This window comes from Cyprinus carpio, chromosome A22, assembly GCF_018340385.1.
Source record: "Cyprinus carpio isolate SPL01 chromosome A22, ASM1834038v1, whole genome shotgun sequence".
Taxonomy (NCBI): domain Eukaryota; kingdom Metazoa; phylum Chordata; class Actinopteri; order Cypriniformes; family Cyprinidae; genus Cyprinus; species Cyprinus carpio.
The window spans coordinates 18652085-18678817 of record NC_056593.1 but is presented as its reverse complement, the minus strand read 5'-3'; the positions used below and the strand labels follow the sequence as shown (position 1 = coordinate 18678817).

Genomic DNA, 26733 nt, shown 5'->3' with positions numbered 1-26733 from the left:
AGTTATGCACAGTAATATAGCAACACGTTTAAAATGCTTCAGTTCTCAAAGGAACAGTCATTTATTTCTGACAGAAAACTAAACTTTTTCAAAACGGCACATTACAAGGGTATTTAAGATATTCTCAAAGGCTCAGTGATCAAGTACAATGCATTCTGCTTGTATACTACATTTCCTTCAGCAAAAACACACCCAAGCACACCTGAAAGGTTCAGACTGATGTACAGTGATTGTACAGAAAATAAACCAGAGCGCGTGAACACCTCTGTGGCTTGGATTTCATTACGATGATTAATCTCTGAAAGTAATCAGTGTAAACTACGCCTGGAAATATAAATCAGCATTTATTTTGTACATTTTCTGCAATGTAATAAACATTTGTCTGTATGTCGCGTTTTTTAACACCATGCAAATGAAATTTGGCTTCTTTTTTTTTGCGTTACTCCCCAAAAAAAAAAAAAAAAAAAAAAAAAAAAAATCACCCTTCACCGTCCATAATCAAACATCGTTCACAGACTGCTTAAATTATGACAAATAAAAAAACATGAGGTAAAACAAAATAGTCTGATAGATCATGCAGCACATGCCAATCAGAAACAAAAGGTGACAAAGTATTAAAAAGAAAAAAAGCCCGCGCGCGAGCGAACAGCAACAACAAAAGTGCATTACAAAACAAATACAGCTTTCTTCTTTGGTTAGAAATATGCTGAAGAACTAATTCACAGCTCCTTCCCCCATCCCGAATTGAAAATACAAACCGTATCAGAATTGAAGTACTTAGGGAAAGTATATTGAATCCGAAAGAAACAGACTTGATTCCCGCTGGCGAATACTTTACAATCTATACACACACACACACCTGTACATTCAACCCCGAACCAGCTCACCTATACAGGACTGCACCAGCAGTGCTGCTGAATCACTTTTAGTGTTGGAACTGTGCCACGGGGACATTATTGCCTCGTTAAACAACTATCTTACATTTCAGAAACCAAAACAACGCTTCTTTAGATATACACATATATATATATAGATCTCTGTTACATTGTTCATTTACATTATGAAAATAGCAGCCCTCTAATAAATATACACAAACAGTAAAACTAAACAGGATTGGTGCTGTAGTCTTCCCCGAGCGTTCCACGGTCTCAGCTGGAGACTCTGATAGCGGCAGACATGCGTCCCGCTACATCTTCACTCTTCTTCTGAACTCATTCGTCCGTGCCTGCCAGCAGCCCGTTCCCACAGAAAGCTCCCGCACCCATCAGGGAGCCAATTCCGCTTCTCCCAAAATGATTGTCTAATACTGGGAAAGCCAAGCAGCGCTGATAACCAAGCATGGCTCTCCGCAAGTGGCAAACACGACTGGAAACCAACATCTCCTGTGCAGATTGTCATTTTTGGGTTGTTGTGTGCAGGTCTTCACGCGGTGGACACGTTGGGTTGCGGGGGCAAGGCCACGAGGGTACTCCCTTCCTGTAGGATGGTGCTGAGCGGCGTCTGCTGGGGTGAGGTGCTGCCCAGACCGCTGAGCTGGGTCAGCTGCTCCGTGTTGGCCAGAGACTTTAATACTGCGTTCTCTCTCTCCAGAAGAGAGTTCCTCTCGTAGAGCTCCTTGATCTGCTCCTTCAACACCTCCACTTCCTCACGCACCGCGTACATTAAATGGCTCTTCACAAGATCCTGAGGAGAACAGCGCAGCGGTGGTCAGTCAAATGATTCAGATGCAAGTGCTTCATTTATTTATTTATTTTTTAGTCATGGCAGTTTCTGTGGCTATTATGGCAAGAAACATTTATAGTGAATTATATCACATGCACTTTTGCTTAAAACTCTTATATTACCAGCACCATCTAACTAAAATTAACACATGATAAAAAAAAAGAAAATTCTTATCTTTCTGATAAAACCTTACTAAACCCAAGTAAAATACCTAAATTATTTTTAATTCAGATTTTTTTTATTTTTTTGAGAAAGCGTTAAAATACTCACCATAGCTTGCTCTATTTTGTTATCAATGGCCACAACACTGGCGCCAGAGGCACTGCAGGGAGAAAACAAGAGAGAGTTTACACAGATCTCTTCTAAGGAATATGCAAGTCCTGTCAAGCCCGTCACACAATCTCTGCTGAATCACACTATCTGTCTGCAGTAGCTCACAATGGTACATTGAGATGACATTTCCTCGTTATGCTTATCAGCACATATCATGTAAAATCATACAGGTGTTGAGAGCTCCGGGATAAGACAGAAACGAGGCGAGCACATACTCCACTTTCAAAGCATGTCAACATCATACTCCATTACGCATTAGGAAATATATTCAGACCTGGTGCATGCATGGTTAAGTTAGGAAGGTATGATACTACTGCTAAATACAAACACTGAAAACAAAACTATCAAGTGCAATCAACCATAATTAAGAAACACCTAAGAAAACAGTAAAGACTTCAGGCATTGTTTAATACTGTTAGTTCTTGCCAGCCCTCAATGGAGACGCGCGTCTGTGCCATGAACGCTATGTTTCGATCTTTTCATTGCGCAATAACGCGGCTTAGATTTCTAGCATATATACCAAACATTAACTAACCATAAATCGTTATACTTGGCTTAATAAACACCTCGCATGCAGCCGTGTTTTAGTATAAACGTACCTGTAAAGTAGCCTACACGACGAGTTTTGAGCTGTATTCATATTCACTCGCATGTCTTTACGGGCTCATTTCGCAATACATTCATTCCCAAACCTGCTATAATAATATCACATCAAGGCAGTTTTGACACCACAGATTCATAACCGATCAAACTGAGAAAAGCAGCGTCTTTTCAGAAAAGCCTCCCGGAGCGCATCAGGCGACACAGACACAGCAGCTCGAGGGTTGATAAGAAGCACCTGAGTAGCTGAATAACGTTTACCTGCAGCGTGCTCTGTACGATAATAATCTCCCGGAGCGTGTAGGAGAGCATCCCGGGGAGCACGGCAGGCAGGAGCTCATCTGGCAGCGCATGGTGCTGGTGAACGGTGCGTCTCGCATACAGGAGTAAAGGCGCGCTTCGGGATTTAAGGAATATGTGCGCTCGCAGGGGGCGTGGCTGCGAGTGACGTCCCCCCGAGAGGCGGAGCCACCCAGCAACGAGCTCGTGCACGCGCCTGTATTGTGTGGGTGGTCGAAAAATATACACGCAGCGCTGGCGTTTCTCTCCGACTTGTGCTTCCTCGTTTTGAATTGGGCGAGCTTTCAGCGCGTTCGAAGAGAACATTTCACAGTGAGAAAGAGTCATTAAGATTTAGAAAATACATCGTTTGACTAGCTGTATGGAAGTCAAAGGCTAGTCGACTGTCTGATGATTTTGATACGAGCACAGACTGAGCTGCTGCGGAGAAAGTGCATAATCCAGTCTGCTCTAAACATGCGCCAAGCTTTATATTAAGGCCTTTAGAAACTGTTGAGACATCGTTTATAGTTTCGTTTCGCATATTAGTTCAGATGCTCGAACAGAAAGCCGCTGACAGAGACACTACTCGCGCTGTTTCATGTGTTTGAGATGTGCTGTCTTCCTGAATGCATAACTTATATTTCACTGGGATATTCTCCACCTGTAAATGTTAGAAACCCATGGAAATATTTCCATTTTTCTGTCAGAAGTTCGTGAGCCTTCTGGGATTCTCCGCTAAACTTCACTGCAGTGGACGAGCGCAGCGCGTGCACGCGCGCCAAACAGACAGAGCTGAAATATTTGTAGTTGGACAATAAATGTGACATGTAGAAATTTAAACATACAAGTGTGTGTATATATATATATACACACATATTATATATATATATATATATATATATATATATATATATATATATATATATACATACATATATATATACATATATATATAATATAAAATACAGATTTCTTTTTTTAATCCAAATACAAAAACCGAGATATATAAAGTAGGCTATATCGCAAATCGGCCAAAAAATACCGATATGAATGTTTGCCCATATCGAGTGATTCCTGAAGGATCATGTGACACTGAAGACTGGAGTAACGATGCTGGAAATCCAGCTTTGCCATAACAGACATAAATTATATCTTAAAATATCTTCAAATATATAGAAAACCGTTATTTTAAATCGTAGTAATATTTCACAATATTACTATATTTCTGAACAAACAAATGTAGCCTGGGTGAGCATTTTTTTTTTAATCTTAATTATTCCAAACTTTTGACTGATTGTGTATTTATATCAAATTCATATGTTCACAAAGGAAAGGCAGATCTGTTTTGACTAATTATATAAATGGTTAACATGCACAAGGTCACAGTGACTGCAAAGAGTCACAAGTCTCCAGTTTAATTTTGGGTACTCCGTGGTCACAAAAACAAGCTGAAGGCTCTCTAGCTCTTATGCGGAGTGGCCTCCTCCCCACCAGGGACCGGGACCCGGACCGCAGGCACGCCAAACAGACGTGTACATGCACAGCGACACATGCTGCCGCAGAACACAGGTGTCTCCCAAACCGCATCGAGTGTTTCGATTTCACAATCTGCACAACTGACGCACTGCTCCAGGCACTAAACAACATCTGAAAGAGAGCTGTCAAACTGAACAGACGTATCCTAGACTACAAGGACCTTCCATTTAATGGATGGTGATCAGATGCATTCATGTGTGAATCCTAACTTCATGAATGTATTAGCATTAAAAGCGGTTTCTTCTGCATTGCTCTTACACTGATTCAGATCTTATCAGTATGAAGAGCCTCTTAAATTAAACCAAGACAAAAAGGTGTGAAAGGTGTGATAATCGTCTCTAGTGTCCACTGCATCTGCTCTAAACTGGTCTCAACACATGTTTGTTGTCAAGTATAAAGGCTGCAAGCATCAGAATAGCGCATGTTAGTCTATATATATATAAAACTTGCTGAATTCAGAACCCAAATGTGAACTTTAGGAAAGACTGGCTAGATTGTCCACAATTCTGGAGGCACCATTTCCACATGATCCAGAATTCAATTTACTAGGAAACGTTTAAAAAGTATCTTGATCAAAATTCAGTGAAATTTACTGACATGCCAAGCTAACTCTTGCCAATAAAGGCAGCTCCTTAACTTGGAATTAAGATTCTGATCGTTCAATAATAAAGCGAATATCAAGATTAACAGAAGTATGTGGGAAAAAAAACGTTAAAATAATAACACGTTAAAATATGGAAAAATTTTGTCGATTGAAAATCAGTAAGTTAAAGAAACAACTTTTTTTGTGCATCATGCACTGGTAAAAATGACTGTGATTTTAACAGTAAAAGACTGAGAAAATGCTAAAAACCTGTTAATTGGTTAACAGTAAGTTTCCATACTATATACGGTGTATACATTTAATGTAATTTTACAGTAAAATACTGTTAAAAAATAAAAGTCATTGTGTAATTTACAGTGAAAAAATGTAAATTGACCCTCCCAGAGTTTTTGGTGGTTATCAGTGCATTACAATAGTTCAAAACAGATATTAGTACTTCAATATGTTGCTTTATTAATATCACATCAGTTAATGAAATACGGTATTTTATTGTGAATTTAAGTTAAGTCTGTAAAACCTAAAATGTTGCTACCATATTTTTAACGGTGAAGTTCAGGCAACCACAGCTGCCAGTATTTTACTGTAAATGTCTCAGATTTATTTTTACAGTGTACTTTTCTCCTTTTAAAAGAGTTAGTTTGCACATCAAAATGCTGAATTCTTCAAACAGTCCGTTACTGGAGGGTTAGCATGGATGAGCTTGGACCAGCTGTACGTGGTGAAGTCATGTAGTTCTTGCAACATTTGTTGAAATCAACTGGCATGACAATATCTTATTACTCCATTCTCAGCAAAATGCTTCACACAGTATGGTTTATGCGGATGACATCAGATCTATTTACATGTGGCATCGTGACTAACAAAAAAACAGTCTATTCCAGCTGAAACGTCCTCCTTGCAGTATAATCACTGTCACGGGGGAAGCTCAGTTCTTAAGAAAAGCACCTGTATTAGTAATAGAAAGATGTGGAGAGGAACACGCACAAAGAATTCTTGCAAACTCAGGGTATTCAGGCTATTCCCATCTGACTGGCACACAAGTTTCATTTGGGTTTTCTCCTTATGATTAAGTTGGTTGGTGTTTTAACACCATGCCAGTTTACTTGAACTTTTCCGTGGTGACTAATTAAAAAATACCGTTTATTCAGATTTATTCAAACAAACATGATACTGATGGTATAATGATTAAAAACCAGCACTGTGACTTGAACTCAGGCCACTACAGCGATCTGACACAGCACAATAAAGAGCACCAAATTACATTTACTGTGTGAATTTCAATATAAAACGACTGAATTTGAAAGCGCAGGATTTGTTTTATTTCACAAGTAACAAAGCACAAAGCTTATTGCGATTGTTTGATGGTAGGTGCGTTACAAATAACATTTAGGTTAGTTCATGCAAAGCAGCACAGAACAAAAGATCTGTTTATTAAAATGAAGATCGATTAAAAACGTGAAACCAATATTATCAACTAGCTCTAGCGTCCACACAGCTGACATGTTGACCGGTTTATCCACGCTGTGTGCGCTAAACTGACATGGACAGACAAAACGCCATTGGAGAAGTGCTAATTAAATGTCACCATTGCAGGCAATGTTTTCAGCTGAAACTGAAAATTCATTCTCGTCCAAATGTTGTTTTCATTCGATGCCGAAATTCCAGTGCATCAGTACTAAACATTTTTTTTTTTTATCTTGAGCACTTGCATTGTCATGTGCAATATGCTGCAAAGCGCATGTGCAATGGTCAAGCAATTTCGTTTAGTGCACGATTACATAAGAAAAAGCAGAGGAATGCAAAAGGTCCCATGTGAATGAGTCTGATATGGCGTAACAGTCGTTAAGAGGGTATCTTTCCCTGTAAAGCCTGTGAAGTTCACGCAGTTCCTTCAGCTCCAAATCAGAGTCATGGGTGTTTCATCCTCAACCCCCATTTGTTGTAAACAAAGTTCAGAGTCTTGACAGATGTTAATTAATTGGTTGAGCTGTTGCATAATGTTTTTGTGAATGATCTAGTACCACTGGTGGGAGTCATGTGGGCCCCTGTGATTCATGCGGATCACCCGGTGTTACCACCTCCGTCCACACGCACTCCAACAGGAGCCTCCTGCTGTTTAGCTGTAGCTTAGTTAAAAGGCAAGCATTCACTGTTTTACAGAGAAAATGAGGAAGGAAATGCTGATGCGTTTCAGCCTACACTATGAAAACACTTTAATGAATCAGTCTAATGTTAGAATATGCTTGTCATACTGTCCAACTACTCGTACACTTAGCCAGTCAACACTGCAAATGGCAAAAGCCCAGTGTGGAAATGATACATCACATGTTGGATAAGCACCTTCTAATAGAAGCTAGTTCACAATCTTTGCTCTGCTGTGTTCTTCAGTCTAACCCTAAACAAAGGAATCCATTACACAACCCCTATTTGAACTGATTTCCAAGTGCTCAACATTGTGCTTGATTTAGCCAGTCAATGCAGTTTTCTAGAACATTTGTGAAAAAGTTAACCTAATTCAATTAACTGTGAAAGCCAACTGATTTCGTAATCTGAATTTGTAAGGACATCTTTACAAAAACATGCAGGTTTGCTCAACAATAAAAATTCAGTCATCATCTACTCACATCTTGTTCTGACCAGTATGACTTACTTTCTAGCCAGGCTCATTGGAAATAAGTGCCTCTACTATTCCACATCTACACATATATATTATATTTCTGGATCATCTCACTTTATTATTATCTGTATCATTAATCTAACTAATTCTAACAAAATACCAATGCATTTGTACTTAATACAGACAAAAAGTTAAATAATAGCCATGCAAATACTCTCAAACTAAAGTATTTCCATGGAAACCTGCCTGTAACTAAAAGCCCTGGAGCCTTTGGATAGAGATAAAAGAGTGGGGCAAATAGTCAAATAAGAAGCACCAGAGAGGTTTCAGGCTATGAACAAGCATTGAACACGCAACTGCCCTAATGATCTATAACAATCATTCTCATGCTAAAAGTGCAGAAGCCACCAAGCAAGCAGTTTAATTGAATTATGGTTCTGAAAATAGCCTGAAATGTCAATTCGGAGGTTACTACAGTTAGTCATTTTAATTAGATCAAATTATCCAAATCTGCACTGTGAGTCACAGCATAAGTAATCAGTCATTTAGACTTGGTCACAAAAAAGCCTCAGGTTTTCTTTCAGTAAAATGGTTTGACAGCTGTCAACACTGTGCTTCAGTGGAGACAGGAGCAAACATGTAGCAAATATCAGAAATCTGCTCTTGACATGAATACCATCCTTCCCACCAGAGGTATGAGTCACACAGTAATGTTAAATACTTCTGGCTCACTGCCAGTACAACCCTCCCCTCTTTGTTCAAGAACTACCGAATTTTCAATCATAATCAAATGTCAATTTGTGCCTCTGAGGTTTAAGTAAACTAGGACTCGATGTACTCATGCAAAACCACATTAAAAACACCTCTGATGGACACTTTGATCAAGAAGAAATAGTTCTACAAACTACACCTTTTAATCAGACACTTTCTATGTTAACTTACTATTTAGAGTTGTTCTGAACACAACAACCTTCACAGAAACATGCAGCTTATTCTTAGACGTGTGACAAATGAAATGTATTCTAAAATCGCCTCAAAATATTGAACATGTTCAAAATCGCACAGATACTCCACATATGCCTCACAATAATAATAATAACACTTATAGCGATCCAGGAAATCCCTAATATGGACAAAGACATCCAGCTATCCTGTAACTAAATAAAAAGAAGATAGAAATGCTTAAACTGATCAAGCATGAAGACAATTAACACACGACTGTGAAAATATATGGTTCAATCCGTGCTCTTCAAGACATCTTGGGTATTTTTAGAAGAATAAAGTCGATTTATAATGCAATGCTAATCGACATAGCATGAAATACAGTAGAATACTATAAAATAATACATTTTCAGCCTCGTTCTATGATAAGAAGCCACATCAGATGTGCCATAGGGAGGTTATTTCCAACACTCTGACTGATGTTATGAAGTGAAGTTTGGAGTGAAAATGTGTGTTTTGTTGGACAACTAGTTTATAAATGTTCTCATTAGACTGTGGTTTGTGTGAACGGGCTGTCAGAGAGACGAGAGAGCAAGAAAGTAACTGACCCAGGTCTATCTACACTCTTCAAACACATCCTCTCAGTCAGCGCTTTCTCTAGTGTATGAGTGCCCTTAAAGATGCCCAAGCCAAAAGAGTCAACAATGGACCCTTTTCACATTTCCAGGGTTCTCAGAAGTAGTCAAAGTTGAGTAATCTTCTACATCGGTGAATAGGAGACTAATTTTAGAAAAAAAAAAAAAAAAAAAAAAAAAAAAAAAAAAAAAAAAAGTACAACCATGCTTCCATGATTTTAATAAAGATTTACAATGCTAATAACTGTGTAAAGGCATCATCAGCATGTGAAAAGAGTCAATTTGTAGGAGTGCTGCTTGTTATGGATGTTAGACACTTGAGCCTGAAACACTTCCAGAGATGCCATGCTCACTCCATGCACACTCACGGCTGCCAAGAGTGCAGTATAACACACACACAGTGATCATACCCATCACTGATGGCCTTTGACCTGCCGTTTGGGAAGGCCTGATAGAAAGCCGTGGAGGGGTTCTGCAGATAAAAGAAAGAAAGAGAGAGAGAAGTATGAATAAGGTATTAAAATATAATGTCCAAGGCTTGGAAGGAAAGACCAAAACAAATCTGATGTGATGCCTAAAGTGCTTTCAAGACAAAGCTGAATGGCCATTAATATCTAGAGTGAAAAAGCCCTGGGTGTGAAACAGCTCTGGCGTCTGAGGCCTCAGCTACAGCCCTGAAGTATTCAGAGTTCAGAATGAATGTATACCAAACAGGAAAAGTCAGAACAACCATTGAGTGTGGGCACAGATCCACTACACAAATGATCGCATTGATTTACAGCCAAGTTTACTCAAAAAAAAAAAAAAAAAAAGAAGAAGATTAATTTGATTTTCTTTTGTTGATCATGCATCCCAGTGAATGTTACAAAGTGACTATTATCCTGTGACCAGCGATGACTTGACTTTTTTTTTTTAAATGAGGCCTCACTGGGATTTATGGAAGCACATTTCAACCATTGAATAAAACAAATAAAAATAAAAGTATGACTTTTTTTACCTCACAATTCAGACCTTTTTAATAAACACATCGTGAATTATAAATCTAAAGCATCTAAAAAAACACAACTATTACAAATGTTTAAATGTGGTCTTGGTCCAAAAGTTGGCCTAGAATACAATACTGAATAATTTAACATTTTTAGCTACAAAAAAGCTGTCACTAACTCAACAGAGCCTCGATAGAAACGTTAATTTGTTTTAGGAAACATAAAAGGTCATACCTCATAATAAATACAACACCTTTCAATTACAAAATGGTAATTGGGGGGGGAGGCGGGGCACGGTCTGTGGAATAAATTCATTATGAAACAAAATGTACTACACTCTAATTGGTAAATGGAAGTAATTTGCCAATTTGGAGCAATTTAGCAATTAAGGCAAAACATTTTCTGAATGATGGGCAGGAAAAACTCTGTTATTTTATGTTATTTATTTATTTTTAAATAAGTAAACTGAAGACCCTCCCAAAAAAAAGTGTACATTTGCAAAATGTTCAGGCACGCAACATTTATAAAAGAAAATGAAGGACTCCATGGATTTGTGCTCAAATTCTGAAAAAATCTGCAAAGCTTTCTACAGAATTCTTCACAAAAACTTTCCATGATAGCCTAGTAATTCTTAAACGAATGGATGCATAAATTTGGTCAAAGAAAAAACGGAAACATATACAAAGGGAACTATCCACCCTAAATGGATAAATGATGCGCAAAACTAAATACTCTTTCATGTTTCCACCAAAAGATGACGACTGACAAATGGAATTGCCCTGAGGACGTGAAGCTGGCAGAGGATTACGCAGAAACAGGTTTCTGTACACAGAGCTGTATAGCTCTAATAACAATAAATCTATAGAAACAGAGCTTTCAAAGAAGAGGGCATCACAAATACTCTTAATTATATTGAAGGATAACTACTATCAACTAAAATTAAAACAAAGTGTCTATAATATCACAGAAACATGAGCTCTCAAAGTGACAAAATTCACCCCAAATTGAGGTAAACTGCTCATACACCTAAAACCGGCCTTTTTGTAAATTTTTTTTTATTTTTTTTATAAATATCTCTGAAGGGAACCGACTGTCTTCAGAAAAGTCTGATAAAAGTTTAGAGCGCCCTGAAGGGAACCGACTGTCTTCAGAAAAGTTTAGATGCCGCTTTGTTTTAAAAGTACCACCTAGTGGCAAAGAATGAATTTGCATCTTCAATACGCCTTTCTGCTGTTTGTTCAGATCAACACAAAAATCGATCCATGTTTTTACGCAAAAAACACTCAAGAGTTGTAAATGTGAAAAGCAAATGTGGCTCCTAAAAATCTAAACAATTAAGACAGTAATATATTGGTTTTAAATTAGAGGGGTCATGTGATGCGATTTCAGTTTTTCCTTTCTCTTTGGAGTGTTACAAGCTCTTGGTGTCTAAAGAAGATCTGTAAAGTTGCAAAGACTAAAGTCTCAAATCCAAAGAGATATTCTTTATAAAAGTTAAGACTCATCCACGCCCTCCTAAAACGGCTCGTTCTAACACGCCCCCACATCTCTACATCACTATGTGGGAAGATTTGCATAACACCACCCAAATGTTCAAGCAAAGAAAGAAGGTATAACTTTGATTATCACTGCTGCCGGGCGCCATGTTGTAGAGTCGCTGTGTGTTTCGTTGTAAAAGCAAAACTTCTTTGTTTGGTCTTCCAAAAGAGGACACGACTACAAATCAGTGGTTAAGTTGTATTTACAACACTGTTCCAGAACAGTCCAATCTAAATGTTCATACGTGTGCTGCGCATTTCACAGAGGACGAGGACTGTTTCCTGATCCTGGGAGAGTAGACAAGTTCTGACAAATAATGCTGACTCGCAGCCTGTAAGTACATTTTCATATTTAAAGGATTTGCCACTGATGATTCAAACGTGAGTTTTGAGCAGTGTAGAGCGCTTGTTGTTTGTCGTTTCTCTGAACACAAATAAAGACATGGTTTTGTTTATGCAGCGCGATGGAATGGAACACGTAAAAAGACATTATAAGTCATTATAATCAGTAATTATGTCCCCCACTGGATGCAACAAATGCCTCGTTTATAATGGGTTTTATTGGTTTTGTCTCATCACGCCAGGAGACGCCATCACAGTATGTTAAGGGGCGTAATATTTCCATCACACGCTTGAGGCAATCGGCCAATCACAACACACTGGATAGCTGGCCAATCAGAGCACACCTCGCTTTTCAGAGCAATGAGTTTTATAAAAATCTACGCATTTCAGAAAGGTGGGGCATAGAGGAGAAACAATAATGTACAGTATGTGGAAAATAATGTGTTTTTTTAACCTTAAACTGCATAAACACATTGCATTATAACCAAATACACAAAATAATGTTCTTTTTAGCAACATCATATGACACCTTTAATATGATTATTTATAGTTTGACTCATCACTTTACTTACAAATGGTTTAAAGACTGAAATGTGGTGTAAAACAAATAATAAAATTCCTTCCTTGATATTTGTGCTTTGAAAAGGTTTTTGATTGCCATTTCGACTCCTATCCAATTGTCTATATTTCCCAAAAAAAATGTTTTTTTATTTGGGCTAGTTACATTTATTTTGGCCTACCAAAATCTGAAGCATGCCTGCTTAAAGGTCTGCCAGAGATTTGTACTGATTAAAAAATACAACTTAAATTCACTTGAAATGGAAAGATAAACAAAAAGAGGAAGTGTTCGACTAATTTAAAATGTGTTTTATCAGTAACAACACTTCCTCATATCTGGAAGAATCTGCTATAAATAACAGATTAATGCGTGTCATGTCATGACAGTTTCTTTCAACATTCAAATCTTTTGACTTGATCCATCATATTTCTACCAACTCATCCAAAAACCTAAACAAATTTCTAAATGCAATGTAATTTCAAAAGTAATCTCTGAGGTTTTACCATGTCTTCTACAACCTTCTGGAGATTTGGGTCCTAAGACAGATATGTCACTAGTCTGTTAAAAAGTTAGCACACAGCACAATGTTTCAGCTTCATATAAGGCAGTGAAGCCTTTATGAGTGAGTTACGTACTCAGCTGTAAGTTCAATGCATTCATGTACAAGGGCAAGTCTTCCAAAACATTAGGGATGCACGATTATCAGACTGATATCAGAATCGGCCGATAATATCTTTAAATGTAAATATCGGCATATCGGCAAATTATAGGAATACGTTAACCCACATGTGCTCAGGGTGTGCTAGCGTTCAGATCACGTCAACATTGTGGCTCATTCTTGAAGCAAAGTTTTGCCTGAATGATGATTAGAGTCTGTTTTGTATCGCTGCATTTAATCTGTGAAAGCAGATCAAATGCAGAATAACATTTAGTACAGAATAATGTTTAGACTGTGTTTCTGATTAAATAAAGCAGTAACTGATGTCATAAAACAATGAGTATGTTTTGATTTAAAAGTCAGAAGCCATAGCTTACATGAAAAAAAAAAAAAAAAAAAAAAACACAAACATGACACTTGTAAATTAAACAATTTTATTTTTACTGTTTTTTTCATTAATGTGTAATATGTTTTATTTTTTAAAACAAATCACAAGCTCTAAAAGATTTTCAGAATTTTTACAACTCTTTTGCTTTAGACCATCTACAAATGTTAAATCTTAAAATAAAATGTTGGGTTAACACTGCATCTTTCTGGGGGAAAAAAAATGCAGCAATTGATAAATAGTTTATTTATAGTTATTTTCAAAGTACTGTCAAAAAAACTCCATTATTATTTAATTCTAACAAATAAGTTCTTGTTAAAAACTAACCAAAATTAAAAATATTTTGCTTATGATTTCTGCACAGGAGAGACTTGGGGTTGTTTCAAAACAAAAGGAAATATATGGGTATCGTTCAAAATGAGTTGAAAAATATCGGCATATCGGCAAAAATCCAGTATCGTGCATCCCTACAAAACATTATGGCTTAATATATACAAATGCCTAACTGTCGGAGCGCCGGTGAGGGGACTGACTCATCTGCACCATTACTGTGAGGAATAACACATCAGCAGCACACCTGCTCTTCCAACGAACAAACTTCAGCTACTGCTGTTTCTCAAACAGGTTACAGAGCTAAACATGTAGAAACATCAGACTATACTCATTTTTCAAAATCTATCAACAAATATAAAGACGCTAATAGTCAGGTAGGTGTAGTCGCACAACCCTTGGAAGATAACAACTACAACAACAGAGGATTAAAATAAACTTTCTTTTAAAAGTTGCACTTCAATGCATAAGTGAGAAACAACAGTCTGTAACTGTTCAAACTTATTCAAAGTTAAGCTGACTGAACCCTGTAACGCATTCTCTACAAATCCTGAGGCATTCACCATGGTTCACCAACTGTGACACCATTTCAGTAAGTTAATAAACTGATTTATATCTTCATATCTGTAAAAAGGTCACTTCCTCTTTCTTATGGCCTTTATAGGGGAACAGAATGTGATGAGTGAAAGTCAAAATTGTCAAGGGCCATTTCCTGCGTATTTAGCGGAGCACTAATGCTGGAGAACTGAGACATCTTGCATTATAATCAGTTAATGCAATAATCTTGAGTATAAACAGACGCTGATGTGTAGATCTCAGTCTCAAAGGTGAGAGAAAAGATGTCTTTGGTTTGGAACAAACATCAGACCAAAAGGAATAGTTCACCCAAAAATTTACATTTTAAGTGTACTCACCCTCAGGCCATCCAAGATGTAGATCAGTTTGTTTTTGCATGGGAACAGGTTTGTAGAAATGTATCATTGCATCACTTGCTCACCAATGGATGCTCTGCAGTGAATGGGTGCCGTCAGAATGAGAGTCCAAACAGCTGATAAAAACATCACTATTTATTTAAAACGGTTGTAGTTTGTAAGCAGTGCTTGATCTGTGGTGTGGATTATTGTGATGTTTTTATCAGCTGTTTGGACTCTCATTCTGACGGCACCCATTCACTACAGAGGATCCACTATTGAGCAAGTGATGAAATGCCACATTTCTCTGATTGTTGTGATGATTAATTTTTATATACATGTTAGATGGCCTGAGGGTGAGGACATTTTCAGCAAATGTTCATTTTGGGGTGAACTATTCCTTTAAGCTTTACATTAGAGGTCGACCATTAGTGGATTTTACCACACTGGCCAATACTGATTAATAACCGATAGCTTTTAAAATGGATACTGAACGAAAACTAAAATAGTGCTTTCCTATTTAAATTTATATATATTTAATAAAAATCAGTACTGAACCATACTTTGTAAATAAATAAAAATATATGGATCATTAAAGTTAGTTCATCATTCATTAACTAATGTTAACAGAAGCAACTGCAAAATTTAAAAATGTATTAGTTAAAGCTGAAATTAACACTCTAAGAAGGAACAATACTTCTACAGGCTTTATAAATCTTAGTTATTGTTACAAATGGACTTTATTTGCTACAACTCACAGGTATCACACACACTTTGGATGTATCACGTTCAGTTCAAGCGGTCTAAAACAGTTTAGTCTCCAAACGGGCAAAAGTTCACTTCAAGAATGATCCAAAAATTGTCTTAAAAAAACTGAGCAAAACGGAAACAGAAAGTGCGATCTATATTATAGCTCTCAATGTGAAGCATACCGATTTTATTAGAGCCACAGAAATACAACGTTTCGCTGATAAAATGCACAAAATAAAAGGGTGAAGTCATTATGTATAATAGCTTAGCAATTTTTCTGAACAGAGAGTCTTCTCTCACTACAGTTTATCACAAGTTCAGTAAAGGGGATTCTCCACCCCGAATACTCATCCTGATAATGTCATTTACGGTACGCTGGCAAACAGAAAGTATTCATAAATATACCTGCAAGCAGCAATTTTTCAGGCTGTGCAAATGCAGAAGTCAGAAACAAAGTGACAAGCTAATCAAGCATGGCAGAGAGTCAATATAGGTCATATAAAATGCTTTCGGCATTTGCTTCTGCCGTCATTTACTCAGGAATATTATTAAAACTAATATAATGACAAAGACTAATACTAAAAACATTGCAATTATTGAACAATATTATTCCCCCTGTGGCAAAAGTAATTCAGAGTAACAGATATAAATTTAAGTAAAAATGAAACAATGTACTGTACTGTACTTATTAAAATACAAAAAAGAATGTGAGATCATAAGTGTTATTATATTTTAAGTGACTTTCACTTCCTTACAGAAACGTCTTGCTGACAAATGGGTAAATCCTAGTGGTCTGAAGCACACTGGCAAAGTATAAAGATTTAAAGAGTACAGTTAACTGGTATTTGAGGGCTGCACTGTGATCCTTAAATAAAGGCTTTTAATTCCTAATGTATCTGTGATATAAAAAAGATGCTAAAATGGTTATTTCTACAGTGATACTGTGATTCAGTGTAATGGGTGACACTGTGGTGTAACACAGAATTAGCATTACACTGCATGACAGAAACATTACCCTGAATGACCAAACTTCTACTTCAGCTAACATTGCAGGCAATCAGCTGGACACCCGTATCAAACACTGAGCTTGACCAGTGAAGTTAATCGCAATTATTCACAACATCTGCTTTTTTTTTTTGCCATTTTACTGAGTGACATGTATTTTTGTAACTTCAGATGCCACGCCATGAAAAGGTGAAATTCTCAAATATTTCAGAGCAATAAATCCACTTTTCTTGCAGCACCACGTGGACTTCAGGGTGCAATATGCAGCCGTCACAGACTGTCGAATGACTGTCAGTTTTTTATATGATTTCAGAATGGCTTCTTGTTCATGTTAAACTGAATGATTTCTCATAAACTGCATTTTCGGGACAAAAATAAGACATAGGTCTGGTCCTTTTAATAAAACACAGCCTATGCTTATTTCAAACTGCTGAGAACACAAATATATATTTTAACTTGGTATTTTAATAAAACACAGCCTATGCTTATTTCAAACTGCTGAGGTTATATTTATATATTTTTAGTTGGTTTGCTTAAAGTTATTTGAAATATGCAAGTAGACACTTTGAAATTTAATCAACTGTCCGAACCATTTTTTGCCACTACAGAATGACAATTATTTGCCCCATGTCAAAATTTTTTGACATTTTATTATTTTAACACATCTTTAACCAGAAGTTCATTATTAATATTAAAATATGCAAGTCAGCAGCATTCTGTAAACTAAGTAAAACTTAAACACTTTGCTTGCAAATAATTAAATGTAATCATATATATATATTAAATGTGTCTTTAAAATGATATTGTCAATCTATATTTAATGAAGATACACCAATATGATAGGTGACGTGTGTTATATTTCTATTTGCAAACCTAATTGCCGCACAAAGATTGTATAGTGTTTTGTTGTTTTTTTAGACAGGTCACTGCCAAACTGAACAATTCATCCAGAAAAAGCAATGTGAGAAAAATTTCTATTACGTGTATGGTGATGTCATGTATTAGATCACAGGTCTGCCTCTGAACAATTCTCCAAAGCCAAAAAAGTCAAGTCTACAAACCTAACAACGATTTATGTCCACGGTTATTACCAATTACATCGAGAAAGCTGACAAGTGAAACAACGTCCATATGCAGCACTGTTTCGATGCGCTTCAATCATCATCGCGACTCAGATGTTACACGGGGTTTGTGGTTTTTTGAAGGCAGGGATGCATAGACCAGAAGGGGGAAATATCCCCCCCAGTGGTTAGTGAAATAGAGCGATAACCTCGGGGCGTCAGAGCTCGCGCTTGATGCCCTTTCAGGTCCAAAATTCACGAGATGCAATCATGGAAAGCACAAATATGCGCATTTTTTTTTTGACTAAGAGCCCTAACACTAGCATCACCTACAAATCAGTCTGATCCGTTAAAGCATATCACTGCAACAGCTCAACTTAATAACTGAACGGGGCTGAAAAGCAATGTGAGGAGGAGTGAACTTAGTACGGCTTACCCGAAAACAATATTGATGTGTGATGATGAACTGAAGCAGCTCCTGTGCTTTCGGTGTGAGAGCGGAACATAGCATGCGGGTAAATGTGACGGGGCTTAGTGAAGCGGTGCGCGCTGACCTGAGGTGGCTGGATTTTTTCTAAAAAATCGGCAAATCGGTTTTGAAAACCGAAACATAATCGGCCACGCCGATCACTAATGAGTCACTTTTGGATACTCGAGTGCAATTTAACACCTAACCCCGATGTCACAACTTTCCAAAGCCCAAATGCATGTTTACTAATGGAAATGATCATAACTACAGTTACAACGTGTTTGAAGGCCTAGTAGTTGTCACGCTTGCAGTTTTTGCCCATCACAGTAGGACTAGCATTTAAACCAGCTAGCTCAAAAACAACTTCTGCAAGGTGATTGCAGTTTTTTTTGTAGTTGTTAGTCTTGGTGTGACTTTTTTTCATGATGTTAAGGGTTCACATAAATTTAATATGGTCTTTGCTTTGAATACAATAAACATGAACTTTACAGGTTTCCTAGTAGAAATTTCTATTCTGTATAACACAAAAGAAGATTTTTTTTTTTAAACTGCCACCTTTGCTTTAAACCCCACTGACTTAAACTGTGTGTACAAAAGCAGTTTAAAATATCTTCCTTTGTGCGCTGCAGAAGAAAGAAAAGTCATACAGGTTTGGAATGACATGAAGATGAATTAAAGTTGACCGACTTTTACATATTTGAGCAAAATCCTTTGAAGTCATGACAGCCGATCCTGCTCCTGGAGCGCTGCAGTACAGCAGAGTTAAGCTACAAACCTAATCAATCACACCTGAACGAAGTTTTCAGGTTTACATAACTACTGCCTAGCAAATTAAAACTATTCTTACTATGTAAAATAAGCATGCAGGAATTAGATTAGCTCAAACCATCTGGTATTACAACGTGATTTGAAATAATGAGAGCATTGCATTGTTATAAATTAAATTTCACTTATGAAGTTCACAAATATGTTTCTCATCCTGCCCTGGAGACCCCCTTCATATTTTAGATGTCAATACAATATAAATGAGCTGGTGACCTGAATCAGACTGCACTTCAGCGTCCGTATATTTATCGCTCTTCTCCATACTTGTGAAATAAGTTAACAATGTTTGCAGTATGTTACACGGTGTTGTAAATCATGGTGGGTGAGGGTATTTTCGAACACGTCTGGCCAATCAATGTCTACTTACGTCACTGGTTAGACCCTGCTAATTAGGAGCTAATTTGGTTTTCGAAAAAGACAGTCCGGTACTAAAATCGCACCCAGCTCCTGTGGTGCGAAAATGCCAAAAAGTGGTAGTTCCACAATTAGTTCTGGTACTATGAAAATGTTCCCGCGGTGCGAAAGGCCCTTATGACTCTCCAATAGATACAGAGACTGATTAGGGTGGTCAGAAGAGAGTAAGAAGTCAAACTGGCCATCACACAACAGCATTAACTAGTCTTATGTAAATCAATTAATGTCAAGGTAGTAAAACACAAGTTATAGTGTTATAAATATACATTAATTTGATTAAAAATGGAGATATATATAAAAAAAAAAAAATGGTACATTTATGACAGGGGTGTTGAATCCTGCTCCTGGGAGGCCAACATCATACAGAGTTTCGTTCCAACCAACTTTAAGGCACTTGCTTGGAAGTTTCTGGTAATCCTGTAGACCTTGATTAGCTGGTTCAGGTGTGTTTAATTAGGGCTGGATATCAACTCTGCAGGTCAGTGGCCCTCCAGGTACAGGTTTGGACGTCCCCGTTTTATGTTTTGCATAATCGTGAAAATGAGTCACCAGTGTCTTTGAAAAATGATCATTTAGGGGGAAAAACAACTCATTTAATAAAAAAAAAAACCGACAAATAAATATTTTCAAGGTAACACGCTTTCAAAAGCAAATATTTGCAACCAGAGTTGTGATAAAAATGTTTTAAGCATATTTGATCTATAACTTGAGCTATTTTTAATCGAAGTGAGCAACAAAAAAGAATAAAGGTTTACCTGTCCTCATCCCCAACAATGGATATAGCCATTCCGAACAGGCTGCTGACAGCAGGTGTGTGAAGCTGCAGGCCCTCGGGATTCAGGGGTCTGATGGCATCTTTCCCCATGAGCACAGAGCTCTGGAGCAGCCCGTCGGGCTTCCTCTGGTTCTCCACGCTCTGGGCGGCGCCGGTGGGAAGCTGGCTGAAGTGAGCGGGGGTCGTCAGCGCACCCAGTCCTCCCAGCGACCCGCCGTAGACTCCCTGAGGCTGATTCTGCTGGGGGGCCGGCGTCTGTTTTGGCATGCCCTGGGGGGTATTAGAGGCACTGGACATAACAGCAGGCACATTTTGCACACCAGGGACTCCAGCAAGCGTGCTGACAGACACGGTTGCCGCCGGCTGAATGAGCGGCACTGGTGCCTGCTGTACAACAGCTGCGGCCGACACGGTCCCTAGAGCCGTGCTGATGCCCGCCTGCTGTAAGCGCCCCTGAACATGCTCCGGCTGGCTGACAGGAAGCCCTCTGCCGTCCACGGGCTGGGGAACTAATCCGAGCACGTGAGCGGCGCTCCCCGCCGCAGGAGTCATGACAGGCGACGGCCCCTGGTTCAGCGGGGTCACGAGCGGAAGAGAAGTCACCGAGGCAGTCTGGGCCGGAGACCCGGGAGGATGCGGCGCTCTGTAGTCACCCTGATTCGATGGGACAACAGTCTGAAGAGTCTGGCCAGGTTTCTGCGCCTGTTTCCCAGCGAATAACGGCTGTGGCTGAGTTGTTGAAGGCATGCTGGGAGACCTGACATGTTGAGCGTGGGCATCGCCGTAAATGCCACAGGTTTGCTGCTGAGCCTCCACGGGTGGGTTCGATGGCGCAGATGCGTAACCGCTATCGGTGTGCGGCTCTGTTGCAGCTGCCGAAAGCCCAACACGAGCCGCCACCGAACCTCCCGAGGCCCCGAGTGCATCCGTGCTGTGGTCTGTGGTGCCCGCGTGCTTGACGGTATCCACGGTCCGAGCGGACGAGGAAGCGTCCGTATCTCGCTCGTAAAACTCAGTGCAAGTCCACCTACCTCTTTTGAAGGGCTCACCCGTGCTGTGGTCTAATTTGATGACCCTGAAACGGGAACTGCAGCTACCTACTGTGGCGGAACTGCTACCCGATGAAGTCTGTGATGTGCTGGATGGTGCAGCGGAAGCTGAAGCCTGGGGAGACGCGGTCCCGCCTAATGCACGGACAGGTGGGTTTATGTGAACAGCACCTGTGCTACAAGAGCCAGGTGTGGTCGTTATGAGACCGTCTTGGCCGTATGTTTCGGCCTCGTTATGAAGCGATTCATCCGACAAGCTGACCTCACACGCCTCCGGCTCGAAATCTCCCGCTCTGGACATGTCGTATATCTCGGACGAGGACAGGTCCTCGGTCCCGGGCTCGTCTAAACTCTCGGGGTCGTCCGTGTTGCTGTTAGCCGCCACCTGCGCAGCCTGCGTTACGCTCGTGATCTGGAAACAGCTCTTCTTCTTCGACGGCATTTTAGACATTTTGACAGCTTTAAGTGTCTCTCAACACGTCAGACTGAAGTAGTGAGTCTGAAGTAACGCGCTGTGTGTAAAAATGTCATGTAATGTTCAGTTAGCGTCACGCTAGCTCAAGACTCCCTCATCGCGGCACTCTTAGATCCTTTAAACTGAAGCTCCAAACACAATGTCAGGTTTATTCCAGCTGTGTTTAGTCCTCCCGAGTCCGTGAGGCCTAATCGAAGGCCGTGTCCCGGTGAGAGAGTTCCGTCAGGCCGCCCTCGCGGGTGAAATTCTCCCGTCTCTGGACTGAACGAGACTCTGAGGCGCCTTCGGTTCTCAACACTCTCCCTTCTTCTGAAGCACACATCCTCCGTGAAGCACACCGGACACACGTCTCGACACGGAGTAACGCATGTTTACTATCCGTTTCCACCGGGAGCAGAGAGACGGTTGGTTTGTTTGTCAGTCTGTCAGCGCAGGTCTCGAGCTAACGGCTCCGCTTCCTCTACACAAGATGGCAACGTAGCGCACGCGCTGAGCTATGGGTGGATTGCGCACAAGCGTACGTAAATCAGTCGTGAATACCGACCACTACGCATTCTTCGTCTTCTTCTTTTTTTTTAAATAAGTGCCAAGAGAAAGAAATTCAGACGATATAAATAAATTTGATTAAACGTTTGTATTACTCTTTTCCTTATTGGACTCTGATAAAGTTATTTATGATTTTAATAATGAATTCATAAAAACATTTGATAAAAACAGAAATTTAATTTTCCACACCAGTGATATCGTGCACTGCAAATATACATTATATTGATATTTAATATATTATTTTTTTATATTATATTATATATTGTCATACTGTTATATTATGTTATAATACAAATTATAAATATGTCAGTTTTTGTTGTTGTTGTTGTTGTGTCTCTATCTACACAAGGCTATTGTACTATTTACATATCTTACATTTCAGTGTTTTTTCTGTCAAAGGGGTCATTTACTTTTGTTGATTGCAGCTGGCTGTCCTACACGAGTGGTATTCTGTACATTTGGAAAACCAGACTGGACACAACTAAACAGGTCTGTTTGTATGTTATGTTGAAAAGAAAAATGAATTTATAATATTTAACAGGCCTGTTACGCCAACTTCAACAGACATTTTAACAGAATACCAGACATTGTAGGACATTATTTCCACTAATTTTATCACATCATTTACACACACACACACACATACATTTATATATTTATTTATGTGTGTGTGTGTGTGTGTGTGTGTGTGTGTGTGTGTACTGTGCAAAAGTCTTAGGCTATTAGTATTTTCACCAACAAAAAAAAAATGGTTTTAAGTTATTTCTATCATTTGCTGTAGAGTGACATTAGGAAATATCACAAGGAGTCTGACATTGGCATTTTTACTCAAGTGCCTAAAACTTTTCACAGCACTGTAGCTTTGCAGGTAGGTTTCTAATATCTCCTACTGACACACTATAGATAGAAATACACTTTTAAAAATAAAGGTGCTTCAAAAGGTTCTTCAAGCGATGCCAGAGAAGAACCATTTTTGGTCCCACAAAGAACCATTCAGTCAAAGGTTCTGTAAAGAACCATCTCTTTCTTACCTTTTTAGAACCTTAAGAACCTTCTTTCACCACAAAGAACCTTTTGTGAAGCAGAACGGTTCTTCAGATGTTAAAAGTTCTTTATGGAACCATTTAGACAATATATATATATATATATATAATGCAAATGTTTTATTTTATTGATGTTGTTCTAATGTTTCTTTAATGCATAACATTTGATGTATTTGTTAATTTTTGCCTAGTCATGCTTCAAATGTTTCTAGCAAAATCATGTTACAAAACAGTTTCTTCTTTGTTTAGCATTTCGTAAAAAGTTCACGCAGGGGGCGAGGAGGAATGTAGCAAGTGAAGACAGAAACATCTTTGCTGGAGTTTGTTTATTAGTTTAGGTCATTATTTTAGGCACGAGTCTATTCCAATAAGTACGGGAGGCTGTGTTTGTTTGGCTTTTGAGTTCGCCCATCCTCTCTGCAGCCCAGTCCAAACACCAGTGAAAACTGCACTATACTGAAAGAAGTGCTTGGTGAACTTTTTATATTAGAAGACACAGATGCAGCTTTCTGAAAACTGGTTGATTTAGTCATAGCAAAATCTGAAAGGTAATAATAAAGCTGTGTATAAAAGTATTCAAAATTTCAACAAAAGTCGCTTCGGAATTCAGAGTATCATTTAGAAGTTACACAACATTTGATTGTTTATTGTATTTGCTTCGGTCCCGTGGTGAATGGGACATACTTGTTATTTTAGCTGGCTGCATTTATGTGTCCAAGTTCTAAAACCAGTTTGCATTTTTACCATACTAGGGCTTTGAATCAATCGCCTGAAGACAGGTGCTATTTGTCATGTCCAGACATAGAGACGTTCTTTGTGTCTGTGGGCTGGACGCTGTGTTAACATGCGCTGCGGTTTCGTCCAGTTCAATCAGCTTTTCCGAGATATAAAAAAGGTTTGAGGGAATTTCTCTAAATTTAAAATCTAAACGGGAAGTTGCTTTTTTTGAGAGTTTGCGAGAACATTCAGGTTTATTCTGGCTTGGAGTAGCCAAAGTAGGTAAATGTGGACCTGAGGAAAATATACTCATGTTGTAAGCTGTGTTATGGTATCAGTGTCAGGATATTTGACTTTGATGTGTCAGTGATATAAACCTTTGAATTAAAGAATTTGAGAGTGTTTGGTTCTGTGGTTGTAAACAGTGTTGGGGTAATGCATTACAAGTTATGCAAGTTATGTAATCAGATTACTTTTTCAAGTAACTAGTAAAGTAAAGCATTTCCATAAAGAGTAACTTAGTAGTGCAATTAGTCTTCTAGGGTTTTCCTAGTTTATTTCCTACGTCAAGTCACATAAAACAAAATGGTGTCAGTGTAAACATAAAATTACAACCCTGCTGAAAAAACAGCATATGCTGGTGGGTATGTTTTGACGCTGGGATGCTGGTTTATGCTGGTCCTTTGCTTTGCTTAAACCAGCAAAGGACCAGCTTAAACCGGCAAAGGACCAGCATAAACCGGCAAAGGACCAGCATAAACCGGCAAAGGACCAGCATAAACCAGCAAAGGACCAGCATAAACCGGCAAAGGACCAGCATAAACCGGCAAAGGGCCAGCTTAAACCGGCAAAGGACCAGCATAAACCGGCAAAGGACCAGCTTAAACCGGCAAAGGACCAGCTTAAACCAGCAAAGGACCAGCATAAACCAGCAAAGGACCAGCATAAACCAGCACATGACCAGGATAAACCGGCAAAGGACCAGCATAAACCGGGAAAGGACCAGCATAAACCAGCAAAGGACCAGCATAAACCAGCAAAGGACCAGCATAAAACCGGCAAAGGACCAGCATAAACCAGCAAAGGACCAGCATAAACCAGCAAAGGACCAGCATAAACCAGCAAAGGACCAGCTTAAACCGGCAAAGGACCATCTTAAACCGGCAAAGGACCAGCTTAAAACCGGCAAAGGACCAGGATAAACCGGCAAAGGACCAGCATAAACCGGCAAAGGACCAGCATAAACCGGCAAAGGACCAGCTTAAACCGGCAAAGGACCATCTTAAACCGGCAAAGGACCAGCATAAACCGGCAAAGGACCAGCATAAACCGGCAACAGACCAGCTTAAACCGGAAACGGACCAGCTTAAACCAGCAAAGGACCAGCATAAACCGGCAAAGGACCAGCATAAACCGGCAAAGGACCAGCTTAAACCGGCAAAGGACCAGCATAAACCGGCAAAGGACCAGCATAAACCAGCAAAGGACCAGCTTAAACCGGCAAAGGACCAGCATAAACCGGCAAAGGACCAGCATAAACCGGCAAAGGACCAGCTTAAACAGTCAAAGGACCAGCATATCTAGCAACGGACCAGCATAAACCGGCAAAGGACCAGCATATCCAGCAACGGACCAGCATAAACCGGCAAAGGACCAGCATAAACCGGGACCAGCTTAAACCGGAAACGGACCAGCTTAAACCAGCAAAGGACCAGCTTAAACCAGCAAAGGACCATCTTAAGCCGGCAAAGGACCAGCATAAACCGGCAAAGGACCAGCTAAAACCGGCAAAGGACAAGCTTAAGCCGGCAAAGGACCAGCTTAAATGGGCAAAGGACCATCTTAAACCAGCAAAGGACCATCTTAAGCCCGCAAAGGACCAGCATAAACCGGCAACGGACCATCTTAAACAGGCAAAGGACCAGCATAAACCAGCAAAGGACCAGCATAAGCCAGCAAAGGACCATCTTAAACAAGCAAAGGACCAGCATAAACCAGCAAAGGACCAGCATAAGCCAGCAAAGGACCATCTTAAGCCGGCAAAGGACCAGTTTATGCCAGCAAAGGACCAGCATAAACCAGCATCCCAGCGTCAAAACATACCTAACCAGCATATGCTGGTTTTTTCAGCAGGGAATAAAAGCATAACATTTGCAAGTCCTATGTATCTTTGGGAAGATTCACTGATCCACAAGAGGTCGCTAAAGCATATCTATAGATACAATCGGGCATAGGTTTGTGCGTGAGAAATTGTTTAATACTTTGTGATCATTCAAGCAGCTGTTATGTAACTTGTTACTCTCCAGTGGACAGGTAAAACGCTTTTGCTTTCTTCTGAAGAGGCCTGTTAATATGAGTAACACAAATCCGAAAAAAATGTCAACAAGCCTATGTAAATATTTGCAGTGCATGTGCAGCCTACCTCTGGGAAATGACTGCATTTTGTATTTTCTTCTGTCACTTTTGTAAATAGCCCGTCCAAGATATTTGCACATTTCTGTGAGATGGTGCTCAGGAGTTGTACTAAAAATCTCTTGAATCGCTGCAGTAGTTGCTTTTCTCTGCATTACTACCAATAACATGGACACTGTGTTTGTGCCACACAATAATATGCAACAGTGAAA

At 39.2% G+C, this 26733-nt stretch overlaps 1 protein-coding gene across 1 annotated transcript; it reads right to left on the bottom strand.

Moving 5' to 3' along the window:
* Window positions 1-27: 27 nt before the first annotated feature.
* LOC109073734 (TSC22 domain family protein 2-like) lies at window positions 28-22339 on the bottom strand. The gene is made up of 3 exons (XM_042712175.1): window positions 20260-22339; window positions 1993-2044; window positions 28-1683 (listed from the first exon to the last, which is right to left on the bottom strand). Exons 1-3 carry the CDS (start codon window positions 21777-21779, stop codon window positions 1423-1425), a joined length of 1833 nt encoding a protein of 610 aa, XP_042568109.1. The 5' UTR covers window positions 21780-22339; the 3' UTR covers window positions 28-1422.
* Window positions 22340-26733: the final 4394 nt, after the last annotated feature.

Excerpts from the sequence above, each read along its gene's own strand:
- LOC109073734 (XM_042712175.1), bottom strand. The coding sequence starts at position 21,779 with ATGTCTAAAATGCCGTCGAAGAAGAAGAGCTGTTTCCAGATCACGAGC. Across the intron at positions 2,045-20,259 it reads ATTGTTGGGGATGAGGACAG|TGCCTCTGGCGCCAGTGTTG; the intron begins GTAAACCTTTAT and ends TTCTCCCTGCAG. Across the intron at positions 1,684-1,992 it reads ACAAAATAGAGCAAGCTATG|GATCTTGTGAAGAGCCATTT; the intron begins GTGAGTATTTTA and ends TGTTCTCCTCAG.